Source organism: Pelophylax lessonae, assembly GCF_965119305.1.
Source record: "Pelophylax lessonae genome assembly, chromosome: 6".
Taxonomy (NCBI): Eukaryota; Metazoa; Chordata; class Amphibia; order Anura; family Ranidae; genus Pelophylax; species Pelophylax lessonae.
In genome coordinates, this window is record NC_138773.1 from 39,314,920 (window position 1) to 39,333,683 (window position 18,764).

At 42.1% G+C, this 18,764-nt stretch overlaps 1 protein-coding gene across 1 annotated transcript in view; it reads left to right on the plus strand.

Moving 5' to 3' along the window:
- Positions 1-18,764, plus strand: part of LOC309558539 (uncharacterized protein) — a 118,249-nt gene that overhangs the window by 76,142 nt on the left and 23,343 nt on the right. Inside the window, exons 7-8 of the mRNA XM_082261618.1 lie at positions 6,828-7,169; positions 14,297-14,611. Of these exons, the coding sequence (XP_082117744.1) occupies positions 6,828-7,169; positions 14,297-14,611 (657 nt within the window). The remainder of the gene's footprint in view (positions 1-6,827; positions 7,170-14,296; positions 14,612-18,764) is intronic.

The following is an 18,764-nucleotide window of genomic DNA, read 5'->3' on the forward strand; positions in this document are numbered from 1 at the left end:
AGCCCAGTATTTTTCTAATTCACAGACTAGCGATACTGGGTGTGAACATGACAATGAAGAAGGTCAAAGACAGTAGAACATAATAACATGGGCCTTGGATGTAAGAGAACCATAAGGCTGGGACCGTATATATTGCTGTCACTGTGATGCCACTGGCTGCTGCTCGCCTGAATATCTCCTAAATCTTGCCCGTTTAGGAGATATTCATTTTACCTATAGGTAAGCTTTATTATAAGCTTGTTGTTGTTCAGTCAATTAGTCTTGTCTGACTCTTCGTCACCTTATGAACCGTAGTGCGCTAGGCTTTTTTTGTCCTCCACTGCCTCCCGGAGCTTGGCTAACTTCATGTTCGTTGTTTCAATGATGTTATCTATCCATCTTGTTTTCTGGTCATCCTCTTCTCCTTTTTCCTTTCATGTTTCCCAGCATCAGGATCTTTTCCAATTAGTCCTCTCTTCGCATTAGGTGGCAAAAGTATTTGAGTTTCAGATTCATGATCTGTCCTTCCAGTGAATATTCAGGGTTGATTTCCTTCAGAATTGACTGGTTTGATCTTCTTGTCATCCAATGGACTTTCAAGAGTCTTCTCCAACGCCATAGTTCAAAAGCATCAATTCTTTGGCTTTTAGCCTTCCTTATGGTCCAACTTTCACAGCCATGGATATACCATAGCTTTGACTATACGGCACTTTGTCAGTGGCAATGCTTTCTAAGGCCCACTTGACTTCACTCTCCAGGGTATCCGATTCAAGGTCAATGACTGCATCATCGTGGTTATATGGGACATTCAGATTTTTTTTTGTTGGATAGTTCTTCTATGTATTCTTGCCATCTCTTCTTTATCTCTCCTGCTTCTGCCAGGTCCTTGCCATTTTTGTCTATTATCATGCCCATCTTTGCACAAAACTGTCCCTTGATATCTCCAATTTTCTTAAAAAGCTCTGTAGTCTTTCTCATTCTGTTTTCCTCTAAGTCTTTGCATTGATTGTTTAACCACTTAAGCCCCGGAAGATTTTACCCCCCTTCCTGACCAGGGTTTTTTTTGCGATTTTTTACTGTGTGATTTTAACGGACAATTGCGCGGTCGTGCGACGCTGTACCTAAACGAATTTGGCATCCTATTTTTCCCACAAACAGAGCTTTCTTTTGGTGGTATTTGATCACCTGTGCGATTTTTTGATCATGCTCTATAAACAAAAAAAGAGCGTCAATTTTGCAAAAATAACAATATTTTTCACATTTTTTTTATATGAAATTCCCCCCAAAAAAATGTAAAAATCAAAATTTTTTAACATTTTCGGCCAATTTTTTATGCTACATATGTTTGGTAAAAATAATCGCAAAAAGCGTATTTTGATTGGTTTGCGCAAAAGTTATCGCGTTTACTAACAAAGGGAAAGATTTTTGTCATTTTTGGTGGGTTTTTTTTAACGAGTAATGGCGGTAATCTGCTTTTTTTTTTTTGCGGGACTGCGACATTGCGGCGGACAGATCTGACCCTTGACTGACATTTTTGACACTTTTGGGGTTACCAGTGACATTACTACAGTAATCAGTGCTATACATATGCACTGTTACTGCAAAAATGACACTGGCAGCGAAGGGGTTAACTGTATTGGAGAGGGAGGGGTTAAGTGTGTCCTAGGGGCGTGCTTCTAACTGTGATGGGACATGGCTACTAGTGTAAAAACAGAGATCAATGGTTCTACATAGTAGAACCGTCTGATCTCCATTTTTACATCGGGGAGAATGACAGGCGGCTTTGTTTATATTAGCCGCCTGACTTTCTCCCTTCCCGGCGAACGATCGCGAGTGACCGGCGGACATCGGGTCCGCCAGTCACACGCACTGACTTGTTAGTGAACTAAATGTCTTCTGCTGCCCATACATGTATTGGATTTCTGGACAAAAATATTTGCATCTAGATTTGTACAAAAATGATTTGTACAGTGGGTACGGAAAGTATTCAGACCCCCTTAAATTTTTCACTCTTTGTTATATTGCAGCCATTTGCTAAAATCATTTAAGTTCATTCTTCTTCCTCATGAATGTACACATAGCACCCCATACTGACTGAAAAACACAGAATTGTTGACATTGTTGCAGATTTATTAAAAAAGAAAAACTGAAATATCACATGGTCCTAAGTATTCAGACCCTTTGCTGTGACACTCATATATTTAACTCAGGTGCTTTCCATTTCTTCTGATCATCCTTGAGATGGTTCTACACCTTCATTTGAGTCCAGCTGTGTTTGATTATACTGATTGGACTTGATTAGGAAAGCCACACACCTGTCTATATAAGACCTTCCAGATCACAATGCATGTCAGAGCAAATGAGAATCATGAGGTCAAAGGAACTGCCTGAAGAGCTCAGAGACAGAATTGTGGCAAGGCACAGATCTGGCCAAGGTTACAAAAAGATTTCTGCTGCACTTAAGGTTCCTAAGAGCACAGTGGCCTCCATAATCCTCAAATGGAAGACGTTTGGGACGACCAGAACCCTTCCTAGAGCTGGCCGTCCGGCCAAACTGAGCTATCGGGGGAGAAGAGCCTTGGTGAGAGAGGTAAAGAAGAACCCAAAGATTACTGTGGCTGAGCTCCAGAGATGCAGTCAGGAGATGGGAGAAAGTTGTAGAAAGTCAACCATCACTGCAGCCCTCCACCAGTCGGGGCTTTATGGCAGAGTGGCCTGACGGAAGACTCTCCTCAGTGTAAGACACATGACAGCCTGCATGGAGTTTGCTAAAAAACACCTGAAGGACTCCAAGATGGTGAGAAATAAGATTCTCTGGTCTGATGAGACCAAAATAGAACTTTTTGGCCTTAATTCTAAGCGGTATGTGTGGAGAAAACCAGGCACTGCTCATCACCTGTCCAATACAGTCCCAACAGTGAAGCATGGTGGTGGCAGCATCATGCTGTGGGGGTGTTTTTCAGCTGCAGGGACAGGACGACTGGTTGCAATTGAGGGAAAGATGAATGCAGCCAAGTACAGGGATATCCTGGACAAAAACCTTCTCCAGAGTGCTCTGGACCTCAGACTGGGCTGAAGGTTTACCTTCCAACAAGACAATGACCCTAAGCACACAGCTAAAATAACGAAGGAGTGGCTTCACAACAACTCCGTGACTGTTCTTGAATGGCCCAGCCAGAGCCCCGACTTAAACCCAATTGAGCATCTCTGGAGAGACCTAAAAATGGCTGTCCACCAACGTTTACCATCCAACCTGACAGAACTGGAGAGGATCTGCAAGGAGGAATGGCAGAGGATCCCCAAATCCAGGTGTGAAAGACTTGTTGCATCTTTCCCAAAAAGACTCCTGGCTGTATTAGATCAAAAGGGGGCTTCTACTAAATACTGAGCAAAGGGTCTGAATACTTAGGACCATGTGATATTTCAGTTTTTCTTTTTTAATAAATCTGCAACAATGTCAACAATTCTGTGTTTTTCTGTCAGTATGGGGTGCTATGTGTACATTCATGAGGAAGAAGAATGAACTTAAATGATTTTAGCAAATGGCTGCAATATAACAAAGAGTGAAAAATTTAAGGGGGTCTGAATACTTTCCGTACCCACTGTATATTCATTGAATGGACGAGTGTTGTTTGAAAATTCCACTTGTTTTTAACATTACATTTTAAAATGAATATAACTTCTGAGCAAAAACCACATACACTATTTGAAGATTCGTTTGATCGAGAAGTTTTTTATTCTGCTCCTTAAAATTTTCCTGTCACTGTATTTGACAACGAACACCAAATAGACCCTATTAATGGTTAGAAAAATCAGATGAATGTTTTTAAACATTTTCTAAAAAAAAATGTAGTTTGTGTATGGCCAGCATAAGTGACAGCAGGCCAGGGCTGGCCCAAGACATTGTGCTGCCTGGGTCCAAGAATGAAATGCTGCCCCCCCCCCCCCCCCCCCCCAAAACAAAAAAATTGCGCCCAACAAAAGGTCCCAACATCCATGATTTTATATAAATATAACCTTTGGAAAACATCACAACTCACCTCCAGATCGGTCCACCAAACACCCACTGTCTGTCCCCAGTCCTCCGGTCACTCCAGTGTCTGCAGTGCCCACCACTCTAGAAGCCTGCCCTACGTGAGATGGAGGGCGCTGATGTCTAAGGTCATCGCGCACAGCATGATCACGTGAGGGATGTTCCCCGGATACGCTCCGTCTCCTCATGCTCATCAGTTTTCACTACGGGTGGCAGTATGAGATGGGGAAATGCCACCCATAACATGCCGCGAACTCATAACACTGAAATACAAATACTGTATACTTTATACATAACAAAAATACTGTAAAAAAAAATCTTGGGAGTCAATATGCTGCCCCTCTCCAAGGGCTGCCTGGGTCCAATGGACCCAGTGGGACCCATGGTAGGGCCAGCCCTGCAGCAGGCGCAGCGAGCTTGTATCAAGCTACCTGCCTATTAATAAGGGAGTCTATCATGAATATTATATACCAATCTGAAAATTTGCAAAACAGTGTTTTAGGTCTTTTAAAAATGTTGATCTCGGAGTCTGATGTGTACCACATTTAAACCTCTAATAATACATATATCTGTCTCAGAGTGGATTAAATATCCAACTATATAGCTGAATATTTATATTTACCACTGCATATACTGTAGATATTCAAGAATATTAACTAAATTATACACCAACTTTTTTTTTTTTTTTTTTAGGTTTTTATCTGATTAGTCGATTAATCGAAACAATAATCGGCCAACTAATCGATTATGAAAATAATCGTTAGTTGCAGCCCTATTAATTACAAAACTGAATTTACTTTGAACGGTTCTGTAAAACTACAATACAATCATATAAACTGAGGTTACAATATGCTTTAACATTTGTCTCTTGCAAGTGCATACAATGAACACATTTCCCACCTTGAAATCCCACAGCAGATACATAGCATTGCAATCCAGATATATCATAGCTTTAACAAACTATAAATAGACTTACAAGCATATGTGTATCAAAGAAAAAAGGAGGAGAACGTCAATGGTGTGCTTCTGCAGTGATGTGTGGGGGAAACTTTTTTAACCGTTTAAGGACTGCCCCACACAGATATACGTCGGCAGGACTGCCCTCCTGCACGAACCGACGTACCTGTAGGTCGGCTTGTGCTCTGGGTCTGAACGCGCGCCGCCGGCGACCCACTCCTGCTGTTATTGGACACAGTGGGAGCTAATCAGCGGGTTTGCCAGATGCGATGTCCGCTGGGATGCATGATTGTTCGGAGGAGAGGCAGAAAGGCGGTCTGTCAGAGAGAAATCTTGTGTTTCTGCTAAGCAGAAGCATGGATCTCTGTCTTCCTCCAGTTAGGCCATCCTCCCACACAGTTAGAAAGCACTCCCTAGGAGCATACTTAACCCTTTGATCGCCCCTGGTGTTAACCCCTTCCCTGCCAGTGTAATCTATACAGTAACAGTGCGTTTTTTTTTTTTTAGCACTGATCACTGTATTGGTGTCACTGGTCCCCAAAAAGTGTCACTTAGTGTCGGACTTGTCAGCCACAATGTCGCAGTCCCATTAAAAATCACTGATCACCGCCATTACTAGTAAAAAAATAAAAAAAAATTAAAAATCCATAAATCTATCCCCTAGTTTGTAGACGTGATAACTTTTTCGCAAACCAATCAATAAACACTTATTGGGATTTTTTGTACCAAAAATATGTAGCAGAATACATATTGGCCTAAATTGATAAATAAATTTGATTTTTTAAATTTTTTTTATTGGGTGTGTTTTATAGCAGAAAGTAAAAAATATTTGTTTTTTTGGGGTTTTTTTTTTTCCCAAAATTGTCAGTCTTTGTTTGTTTATAGCGCAAAAAAAATAATAACTGCAGACGTGATCAAATACTGCCAAAAGAAAGCTTTATTTGTGGGGGAAAAAATACATACATTTTAGTTGGGTACAGCACTGCACATCCACGCAACTGACAGTTAAAGTAACGCAGTGCTGTATAGCAAACAAATGGCCTGGTCATTAAAGGTGGTAAAACCTTCCAGGGCTGAAGTGGTTAACAAATACAAAGCACTTCCTGTTTCTGAAAATAATAGACTGCATTTGCAGCAAACAGCCAACAGATGGCTCCCTACTCAACACAATAATATGATAGACCAGTGGTTCACAACCAGGGTTCCTCCAGAGGTTGCTAGGGGTTCCTTGAGCAATGGGCAATTTCTGCATCTCAGATAAGTTTCCAATGACACCATTCTTCCTTTTAGCTATCTGTAAGGTGGTAATTCTTCCCAATGTCCACAAGTGTAAGGAGCATTCATCCCACTGACCATCACACTAATGTATCATGATTTGCAAATAGTCATTCTTAGCAGGGGGTTCCCTGAGACCTGAAATTATTTCAAGGGTTCCTCTATGTTGAAAAGATTGAGAAAGGCTGTGATAGACAGTACAAAGAGGCTGCAGATGATCATGATTCAAAGAGGATGAAAAAAATTGTAGTTGTTTATGATACACAGTGCCTTAGCAAACCAAATGTCATCTTGTTAGGGTTCACATCTACTTTAATATTCATTTGAATCATAATTGCATTCATGGGCACTGAGATCTATGTGTTCATATGTGCCTTTATATAAACATAAGCTGAAAGCAGATTTCAGGAGCAGAAAGAGCAGCAGACCATTTGTAAAGACTTTGTCTAGGTCGGGGCTAAGAGGTCCACTGGAACCAGATAGTTGCTGTAGGTAAACTTCCTGAGCTGTCAAGGTTTATATAAATTGGAGATGTGGGAGATGAAATCTGAACCCTAATGATGACACTCTTTTTGTTTTGCAGAATACCCATGGAACCCAGTGGTGGAAAAGATACAGACACCCAACGTATTCCATGACACCCCGGTCACCCTGCAGTGTCATATCTCTGAGTATTTCCCTAACTCCATCACTGTGACCTGGCTGAGAAGAAGCCAGGGTCAGGAGATATGTGAAGAGATTGATAATGTGATTAGCAAAACAATAACACCCAGGAGAGAGACTGATAACACATACAGCTGTATAGCCAGTCTGACCATCACCCCCAAACTGAGCGTCCACCAGGGGGCAGAATACATCTGTAGGTTGGATCACCCCTCTCTGGAGAGACCCATTGAGGAAAGAACTGAAAAACTTATTGTAAAGGGTGAGTGTTTGTATTATTTGGATAGATCACAAATTACAGTGGATCCCTAAATAGACCCTGTCACCAATAAGTAATTGAGGTAAAAGCACAGAAAAAAAACAAGTATTTTAAATGCCTTCTTGTAGAAATGTACCTTCCATAAACTATTTCATATTAACTTGCATTGTGCCAGTTCCCTAGCCCAGTCTATGCACACCATAGCCCTCTACTTTTCTAGAAGAACTAAATTACTGTCTGTGCTGATCCAGTTCCTCTGAACATCTGGGTGAATGCATACCTCCCAACTTTTTGAGATGAGAATGAGGGACACCTGTTAGCAAAAGTATGGAGGCATAGGACACACCCCCTGTCACGCCCCCTTAAAGGAGAATTCTACAAAAAAAGTTAAACCAACAAGTGCTTTTTCTACCACTACTATTCCTTTATACTGATTCTTGAAATTTACAAATGCAGCAATTTAGAAATTGGAGGAAAGGTTTAGCACTGGGAAACACTTTTTGAAAGAGAAAAAATACATTTTATATACAACTATATAGATCAGACAATAATGAGGGACACATGAGGAGGAAAGAGGGGCATTCCCTCAAAATCAGGGACAGTTGGGAGCTATGGGGGAATATGTCTAGGGTTGATTTGCGAGGGGGATTATCCCAACATTAGGTCTGAAAATTGCAAACTTAAAACTGAACCCCTCTGGGGATCAATCTTTAGAATCAACTGTGGCCATTTTCAAGAACAACAGCTATGGAACTGTCCAGAAAAGGCATGGGGAGCTGGGCACTGCCATGAGGGACATTTATCAATGAAAAAAAAGCAATCTTTACAGCAGGGAGAGGGATTGACTCTTTAACCTCCCTGTCGGTATTCCCGAGTGTGGCTCGGGGTTAATTTTCAGTACCAAAAGCGGTAACCCCGAGCAACACTCGGGATTACCCCAGAATCACACTCACCTTCCCTGCGATCCCCCGCCGTCCTCCCCCGCCGTCCTCCAGCCGTCCTCTCGCTGTGTGCTCGGCCGATGCCGGCACCTGTCTTCTGGTTACCTTCCCTGCCAGCGTTGCGACTAATTTGGCAAATTCAAAAATGTAAATAAATTACATGATACAAAGCTGTGATCCTAACGAATTACACTGTATCATCCCATTTCACCACAGGATTTCACCTGGTGACTTCTCCAGTGCCCTGCCTGTGCTTTTCCAGTGCTTTGTGCCTGGAAAATTGAAATTGAACAATTGAGACGAAATTTGATGACGATTCTGATGTCTCTTTTTGGCACATCGCTCCGTTGGAAATTCTGAAGAATCATTTTATATACTTCCCAAATTCCACAGCTATGTGCCAGAAAGAGACATCAGAATCGTCGCTGTCCTCACTTTCCGTACCTTATGACGAATTTTCCCACGAATCGCTATCGCTCAGTTCTTCAAGTAACTCCATTTAGCTGTCGCTGGTTTCCAGTTCGTCTAAAAGCATTTTTGCGCAAAAAGAATGCTTTTTGGACACCATGGTCATTCAAAATTTTCCAGGGAAACGCACTGGAAAAGCACAGGCAGGGCACTGGAAAAGTTACCAGGTGAAATCCTGTGGTGAAATGGCATAATACAGTGTAATCCGTTAGGATCACAGCTTTCTATCATCTCATTTGGTGTATTTGCATTTTTGAATTTGCCGCCGGTTCCACCCCACTTCGTCACAACGCTCGCAGGGAAAGGAACTGGAAGACATGTGCCGGCATCTGCCGAGCACACAGCGGGAGGACGGCCGGGGAGGACGGAGGGGTATCGCAGGGGAAGGTGAGTTTTAAAATATAAAACAACAGATTTCCATGCAAAACAATGTACCGATTTTAGCACAGAAATCCTGACATAATCAGACCGCCAGGGAGATTAATGCAGCTTCAAGGGTGACATGAAAAACACCAAACCCTTCATTTACATGCTGTGAGAGGTCTTTGCACTGTATTTAGTGTTAGAGCAGTACAATTCCCATGAACAGTGTCAGTGACATTGCAACCGTATTTGGCATCATATAATTTGGAAGTGTAATTGATTTTTTTTCTTCTTTTCATTCTTGTCTGGTGTATATACAACCACAGCGCATAATCTGATTCATTGCAACCAGAAAAAACTAAAGTTTTTACGTACCTGTAAAATCCTTTTCTTGGAGTAAAGTACAGGACACAAGTCATAATCAAATCATAACAGTTGGGTTATATGCTGTACCTTCAGGTGATTGAACACTGGCAAAGTCACTCAAAGCTTTCAACAATTTCTCATATAACCCCTCCCACTATGTGATCCTTAGTTTTGTAGCAAGCAATGAAGTATCAAAAACACTGAGAGGAGGGTCCTGCGTCCTGTAAAGTATTCCAAGAAAGGGATTTTACAATTGCAAAAAGAAAAAAAAATGATTTTCTTTATCATACAGTACGAAAAAAACACAAGAGTAACAACAAACAATCCTCTGTGCTCAAGTGCGGCACCAATAGTGTAGGAAAATGCTCTCAGTTCTGGTGTTGTTTAAATTCATGTTCAAGGGGCCAGTGCTTGCTAACAACACCCTGGGATTATGTCCCACAGGACCCCTAGAGTATCTTCACCCTACTTTGGTTGGGTCTATATCCCCTGGATGAGAGGGGATCTTCAAGGGCTGGGCTGCCCACAAGCTGCCACTGCCTTGTAGAGCTTCCAGTGCACATGTTGCATCATTGCGCAGAGTACGGAATGAGGCTATGTGGAAAGGGGAACGCATGGCGCACTGTACAGAATGAGGTGGTGTGGAATTTGGAATGCACGGCACACTGTACAGAATGAGGCAGTGGAGAATAGGGAACGCAGGGCACACTGTACAGAATGAGGCGGTGTGGAATAGGGAACGCAGTGCACACTGTACGGAATGAGGCGGTGTGGAGTAGGGAATGCACGGCACACTGTACAGAATGAAGCGGTGTGGAATAGGGAATGCACGGCACACTGTACAGAATGAGGCGGTGGGGAATAGGGAATGCACGGCATACTGTACGGAATGAGGCGGTGTGGAATAGGGAATGCACAGCATACTGTACGGAATGAGGCGGTGTGGAATAGGGAACGCACGGCATACTGTACCGAATGAGGCGGTGGGGAATAGGGAACTCATGGCATACTGTACGGAATGAGGCGGTGGAGAATAGGGAACGCAGGGCACACTGTACAGAATGAGGCGGTGTGGAATAGGGAACGCACAGCACACTATACAGAATGAGGCGGTGTGGAATAGGGAACGCACGGCATACTGTACGGAACGAGGCGGTGTGGAATAGGGAACGCAGGGCACACTGTACAGAATGAGGCGGTGTGGAATAGGGAACGCAGGGCACACTGTACGGAATGAGGCGGTGTGGAATAGGGAACGCAGGGCACACTGTACGGAATGAGGCGGTGTGGAATAGGGAATGCACGGCACACTATACAGAATGAGGCGGTGTGGAATAGGGAACGCACGGCATACTGTACGGAATGAGGCGGTGTGGAATAGGGAATGCACGGCATACTGTACGGAATTAGGCGGTGTGGAATAGGGAACGCACGGCATACTCTACGGAATGAAGAGGTGTGGAATAGGGAATGCACAGCATACTTTACAGAATGAGGCGGTGTGGAATAGGGAACGCGCGGCACACTGTACGGAATGAGGCGGTGGGGAATAGGGAACGCACGGCATACTGTACGGAATGACGCGGTGTGGAATAGGGAATGCACGGTATACTGTACAGAATGAGGCGGTGTGGAATAGGGAACGCACGGCATACTGTACGGAATGAGGCAGTGTGGAATAGGGAATGCACGGCATACTGTACGGAATGAGGCGGTGTGGAATAGGGAACGCACGGTACACTGTACAGAATGAGGCATGTGGAATAGGGAATGCATGGCACACTGTACAGAATATGGCGGTGTGGAATAGGGAACGCACGGCACTCTGTACAGAATGAGGCGGTGTGGAATAGGGAACGCACGGCACACTGTACAGAATGAGGCGGTGTGGCATAGGGAATGCACAACACATACAAAATGAGGCAGTGTGGAATAGGGACCGCACGGCACACTGTACAGAATGAGGCAGTGTGGGATAGGGAACGCACGGCATACTGTACGGAATGAGGCGGTGTGGAATAGGGAATGCACGGCATACTGTACAGAATGAGGTGGTGTGGAATAGGGAACGCATGGCATACTGTACGAAATGAGGCGGTGGAGAATAGGGAACGCACAGGATACTGTACAGAATGAGGCAGTGTGGAATAGGGAATGCATGGCATACTGTACGGAAAGAGGCGGTGTGGAATAGGGAACGCACAGCACACTATACAGAATGAGGCGGTGTGGAATAGGGAACGCAGGGCACACTGTACAGAATGAGGCGGTGTGAAATAGGGAACGCATGGCACACTGTACAGAATAAGGGGTTGGGGAATAGGGAACGCATGGCACACTGTACAGAATGAGGCGGTGTGGCATAAGGAATGCACAACACATACAGAATGAGGCGGTGTGGAATAGGGACCGCACGGCACACTGTACAGAATGAGGCGGTGTGGAATAGGTAACGCACGGCACACTGTACAGAATGAGGCGGTGTGGAACAGGGACCGCATGGCATACTGTACAGAATGAGGCGGTGTGGAATAGGGAACGCACGGCATACTGTACGGAATGAGGCGGTCTGGAATAGGGAATGCACAACACATAAAGAATGAGGCGATGTGGAATTGGGAACACACAGTGTAGTGTACAAAATGAGAAGTTAGATTAGGTTAGCGCAGAGTACAGAATGAGAAGATGGGGAATCGGGAATGTTCTGTGCAGTGTACAGAATGAGGTAGTGTGAAATTACCATAGCAGGCAAATCATAGACTTTTAACAGGTTCCTGCCTGGCATAAAGCAATATGACAGTCAGGCGGAACGTTTGTCATTCTGGGTGGATGTCATATGATGTCCTCCCAGATGGGGTCGCACTGTGGAGTGATCTGTCACCGACTGTGTCCATCGGAACACAGTCGATGACTGATCAGTGTATCGGCCCGCTGCCAGTACCATGTGATCTCTGTGACCAATCACAGCAGATCACATGACAATTGTAAACAATGGATAGCTTCCTTTCATGCCATCCATTGTGCACAATTGTGTTGCTACTTGTGATTGGTCACAGTGATCACATGGTACAGACAGGGCCAATCACAGCCCATATGTACCATGTGATTAGACGTGGCCAATTACATCTGATCACAACAATACACACTGAGTGAAGCAGTTTACAATCATGATGTGTAAAAAAAAAATGTTTAAATCCTGATTAATTCCCCAGAGTGGTACACTGTTACTATGGTAACACTATTGCTCTGGTCACAGTGTGTAAAAATGAAATCGTAAAGAAATTTTTAATTGTAATTAAAAAGTATAAATGTATAATTTTATTATTATTATTTTTTCTTTTTAAATACTGTTGCCAGTCAGTGTCTCTGATCACCGCCACACCCATTATCTGATGACGCTGCACTGCACTGGTGACAGTATGTAAAAAGAAAAAAAAAGTGAAAAATATATATTTTTTAATTTCTTTAATTTCCAAAAAATTGTGACAAAAATTACAACTTGCCATATCTCCTACTAAATACCTTGGACTTTGTACTTTCCAAAAATGGGAAAAATGGGTCATTTGGGGGATTTTTGTACTGTCCTGGTCTTTTAGAACCTCAGGAAATTAGATGATCTGTCAGTATATCCGGATTGATAAATTTTCTGATATATACACTACAGATTGTGGACTCTATAACTTCCCTAAAGACTAAATAAACTGATTTGGGATATTTTCACCAAAGAAATGTAGCAGAATACATTTTGGCCTCAATTTTTTAAGAAAGATAGTTTATTTGAAACATTTTATAACAGAAACAAAGAAAAACACATTTTTTTCAGCATTTTGGGGTCTTTTTTCATTTATTTCGCAAAAAAAAAAATCCCCAATGATACTACCGCAAGAAAGATCTACAGTATTTGTGTGAAAAAAAAAATGATAAAAATGTCATATGGGTACAGTGCAGCATGACGACGCAATTGTCATTTAAAATGTGACAGCGCTAAAAATTGGCAGGAGCAGGAAGGGGGTGAAAGTGCCCGGTACTGAAGTGGTTACAGTGTATGTAAACCCTAACAAAGAACTTCTCTCATTTGCTCCATTTTGGTCTGGTAAATAACCAGTTGAACTGTTTTGCTATATCTGTTTAATAAGAGCAAAAACATATCAGTTGATCCTGCCAGAAATTCAGAGCTGTCATGTGCATTCTGCAGTCTTATCTGAGACAAACCATTTACCACTGGGATGGGTGCTTACAATGATCAGCTTTTATTTATGTGAACCCTTTATCCCAAAAGGGAAAACCTATTTGCTGCAGCTGCTTTTGGCTTCACTTTGTTAGCGTGTCTAAATCTGCTAGTACATACAGTATAACCCTCACCCCCCCCCCCCACCCCACCCCCGGAGTGACAATGCTGCTGTCCAAATTTGCTTCATGTGCTCCTTCATCCTGAGTGGGGGTGCACTAATACAGGAAGTGTGCTGCTGGCCAGATCACTGGGTTAAAACATAAAAAAGCCTAAAAAAAAAAGATAACCAATGCAGCCCCCACATCTAAGGATTGGTAAGCTGCAATATATTACATTTTTGTTTTGAGGTTTAATGCTACTTTAAGATCTAATGTGGTGCTTAAAATGCCCCCCCCCCCCCCAATCTTTCCTAAATCACGTGCCAACCAACATAACAATTATGACGTGATCAATTTTTTACTTGCAAGTGCAAATGCTAAATACAAATAACCTACTAATTAAAGTGCTGTCTAGCTCATATACTGTATGCTATAGTCAGGCTGTGAGCTCCAAAGTTTGATCGTTTTTCAACAAACAGAAAGTGTTGTCACCTTGGGACAGGAAGTGTTACTGGCAGGATCACCAGTGGAAGATAAAAGGGAAAAAGCCTAAAAAGAATAGAAAACAAATGCCACCATATCTATGGACAGGGAAGCTGCAATTTATTACATATTTTGTTCTTGGGTTTAGGTGATCTTTAATGTGCTGTTTGTGTTTTCTAGCTAAACCCCGGATGGTGGAGCCTATAGAGATCACAATGGGGGATTCCTCTCGTGTTCTCTTCACTCTCAATCTGCTGAAGTTTTACCCAGAAAATATTGAAATAGACTGGAAATATGAACAATATGGATCGAAAGATAAAAAGTCAGAAATAAACTTCAATAACAACTTTAAAAAATATGAAGATCTCACACATGATGTCACCAGCGTTGGCAGCATTTCTATGCATGCGTTTAATGATCCGCAGAACAAAGTCTCTGTAACATGGAAACACGAATCTATGGATGAACCGGAGACCAGAACACTGACTGTAAGAGGTGAGGAAGGGAATGTATCAAAGAGCATAAATATTGTCATTCAGGATATAGATATGTAATGCAGAATATAGCAATTGTCTTTCTGAACAGTAAAACCAATTGTGTGAAATATTTTTTTTTTAAAGGGTAACTCCACTTTCTTGGATAAAATATAGCAAAAACTATAGTGTATACAGTTGCTGCACAAGCCATATCGTAATATAATGTTATTAAAATTATATTTTCTTTTCAATCTGCAGCACTGTAATTTTCTATAAGAATGCAATGCAATATGGCAACCTGGAGGAGTTCTGCACATAGATGGTGCACAGAACACCCCCTTTAGAAATGTAATTTCCTGCTTATGTGATTGGCTCACTAAATTTCCCAGAAATCTGCACCAGGATACAAGTCACTTTGTAGGCACACCCTGAAATAGAAATTTCAATTTTGGTGAAATACTCCCCAAGGGTTAAATACTTCCAAAGAAATGTCAACACTGCAAATGTCTTTATTAGAGCACTGAGAGTGTACCAGCTGATTATAAAGGACCAGATCCCCCCATTCATTATCCAAAGAACATATATACAACATAAGTTGCCACGTTAAATAATCAAGAAGTGAAACAAGTAAAAAATCAATGTGCCAACAGTTCATGTGATGCTCCAAAAAGTTGCAATAATAATAATAAGCGGAAAGTCTCTTGCTAGGTGTCCAAATGAGTGAATGGTAAACAGTAAACTCCCGTTCCATCGCGGTTCAGTTTTTGCAGTCCCACGATATTGCGTTTTTTTCTGTAATGTTATTTTCCTAATTAAATCATTGAAAATTAAATATTTTTGTGTTTTCCATAGCTCTTGCTCGGTCTCTCAGTATCTTTTATGTGTTTAATTTAGTTTCTATTGATTTAAAAGTGTGTTTAAAGACCTTAAAATGCTTTTAAAAGTACAATGACAGTAAAAAAACATGCCTGTGGTGTATTTTAATAGGGTTTTTCTATTTTTCGCGCATTTTCACTTTTCGCGGGTGGGTCCGCAACATAACCCCCGCGATGGAGGGGGGGTTTACTGTACTGTATAAAACTTGTTCCTCCACCATGGATTATACAAAATGCTTGCTTATCAGGTCACTAGACTCCAAATTAAAGGAGTCTAGACATGCAGTAGGTGGTAAACCAGCGATCAGAGCAATTCCCTCTGCTTTTAGGCTGAAGAGAATGGTGTCGTGGCTGAAAGTGTAAATCACTTCAATCCACAGCTCACGAGAAAAAAACTAATTGCCCACATAGTGTAAAACTGTATAATGTTTATTTACACAATGTGATACTAAGAACTATAGAAATCCAGATAAAAGCCAGCATAACAGCAAAATGTTCCCAGGAATTGATCTGCTAGTCAATAAATTTGGCTTGCTTGGTCACATCCGACATTATCCAAAGCAGTGTTTCTCAACCTTTTTCTCGTCAAGGCACCCCTGAAAATTATGGACCGTCTTGAGGCACCCTCCAAAATTATGGACTGTCTCGAGGCACCCTTAAAAATTATGAACAGTCTTGAGGCACCCCATCCTAAAATGTAAACACTATTCTATTCGTTTTACATAATGCAGCAACATCCACACATGTAGGAGACCCAATGTTAGAGATGCAAACTGGTACTGACTAGGATTCCAATGTTTCTCTTCTTCCTCAGTTTTTCTCCATCACTCAGCTAATGTTACCCCAAAGCTGATGGAGAAAGGCAGGGGACAGTCAAACAAGGATGCTCTACAGATGACTGACATCCTCATCAACTGATGAGGCCATTAGTTGTTAGGAGGTTGGCAGCTAGAAGGTCGTAATGGTGCACAATATAAACCTGTGGCTTTGTGTAACTAAAAAACGGGCTTCATCCACACGCCACCTTGTATACAATTTTTGGGCAATTTTTAGGCATTTTGCTGAGGCACCCCTGAAGAAACCTCAAGGCACCCCAGTGTGCCTGGGCACCCTGCTTGAAAAAGGCTGATCCAAAGAACAGACTGCAAAAGTGAAACAGCTTTTTTTCACAGCAACAAAAGGTAGAAATCTCCCATCCAGGTCCTAACCATGCCCAATCCCACTCAGTTTCCAAGATCAGACATGATTGGGCTCATTCAGGTCGGTGTGGCCGTAGGCTGTGTGTTCACTGAACGGTGAAGACCCGATTCTTTCTCTGGCGAGTTTTTTCTTGAAATTTCATTTGAGTTTTTTGTTAATTAATTTCCTTTCATTATTCTTTATTATGAAACACTTTAACTGTAAAGGTTGTTTCTCAAAATAACACCAAAGAGAAACCAACCAAAGGAAAGCCACGTGTGGAAGAAGGTATCAGTAAACAGCCTGCAGACACCCCAACCAAGAAGCCCACAAAAATGAAGAGGTCTCTGGCTTTTGTGTGCGGCTGCTTAAGAGCCGTTGTTGGATATTTTGGTGTCGGCTGTAAAGTCAACGGCCCACATCAGAAGACAGGGGACTGTACTGGTAAATATTGTGGATTTTCATAGATACAAGATGGCTGAAACACTTTCATTTGATACTTTCCCCCCATTTATGATGAGTCACATTCCCATATGTACATAATAATAATAATAATAATAGGTATGTCCATGTACAGAGGACAATGACTGGCAGGGGGGAGGAGCAAATAGCAAATCTTACAAAATTCAACACTGCAGTCTGATCTCTCACAGATCATTTTTTAATTTGGATCTCTCTCTCTCTTCATCTGTCAACCAGCTTCTTTTTTTTTGCAGGCGTTGCGTGCCCCGTATTGCGAGCTGGACTGGTGACCTGATGCCAACCAGCAGGATGGCCAGCAAGTCGCTAGAGGCGGCTCTTTACCTATGTGATCAGCTGTGTCCAATCACAGCTGAACACATGTAAACAAAGAAATGCCAGTTAGTAGCATTTCCTCCCAGGGGAGACCTGCACAGATAATCAGGGCTCCTATTATCAGTGCAGCTCCAATAGTGCCTATCAGTGATGCCAATCAGTGCTGCATTTTAGTGTCCATCAGTGCCTGCTCATCAGTGCTGCCAATCAGTGCCCATCAGTGCCGCCTATCCATGCCGCCTATCAGTGCCACCTATCAGTGCTTATCATTGCCGTCTATCATTGCTCATCAGTACTGCCTATCAGTGCCCACCAGAGCTGCATATTAGTGCCTCCTCATCAGTGCCCATCAGTACAGCCTCATTGGCACTTATCATTGAAGGAGAAAACTTACTTATTTACAAAATGTTCTAACAGAAACTAAGAAATTTTTTTTTCAAATTTTCTGTCTTTTTTAGTTTTTTTTAGCAAAAAATAAAAAACCCAGTGGTGATTAAATACCACCAAAAGATAGCTCTATCTGTCTCAAAAAAATGATAAAAAAGTCATATGGGCACAGTGTTCGATGACCGCACAATTGACATTCGAAGGGGTGAAAATGCCCTGTATTGAAGTGGTTAAAATTATAAAAAAAAAAAAGGTAGGAATCTGCTTCACAGTTTTCTAAAATCCCTGCAATTTACATTAATTGCCAAGGGCAGATTTTTTCTTTCTGGTACCAATAAATTTAATGCATATAAGCAAAGAAAAGAGGAAGATTACATACAAATCAAGCATAGCATGTAGGGTGAAAAGTAGAATGCGGCGAGATAGAGAAAGTATGCTCTCCTCGCAGCAGCTATGTGGTTATTGTTAGACAGATTCATTAACAGTTGCTATGTTAACATCAAATACAGGTCTATTCTTATTAGGGTATTCTACAATGTAACAAAAAGAAGGATGTTCTAAGTAAACAAGTATTAATGCTATCAGTAGCTTGCTGATAGTGTACAATGCACCCACTTATGCTACGCATATGAGGAAGGCAGAGAAGAAGGCATCCACCCCTCCCCTGCTCAGCGCTCCATTGAGCACTGCAGTGGCAATGTGGAGAGCAGTGACTGACAGCCACTGCTCTCCCCTCTGAACTGGCCTATAACAGAGTAATCAGTGGTCATGTGACCTCACATGTGTCATACTGATGCTGCAGCATAGAGGTGAGTATGTATATTTACTTTTTTACAAACCCCAAACTTCTCCTTTAAGAGGAGAGAAATCACTTCTAATATTCAGAGCAGCCATAAACGTAAGGTTTGTTAAGGAGGGGAGTAGTTGAGCCAGGGA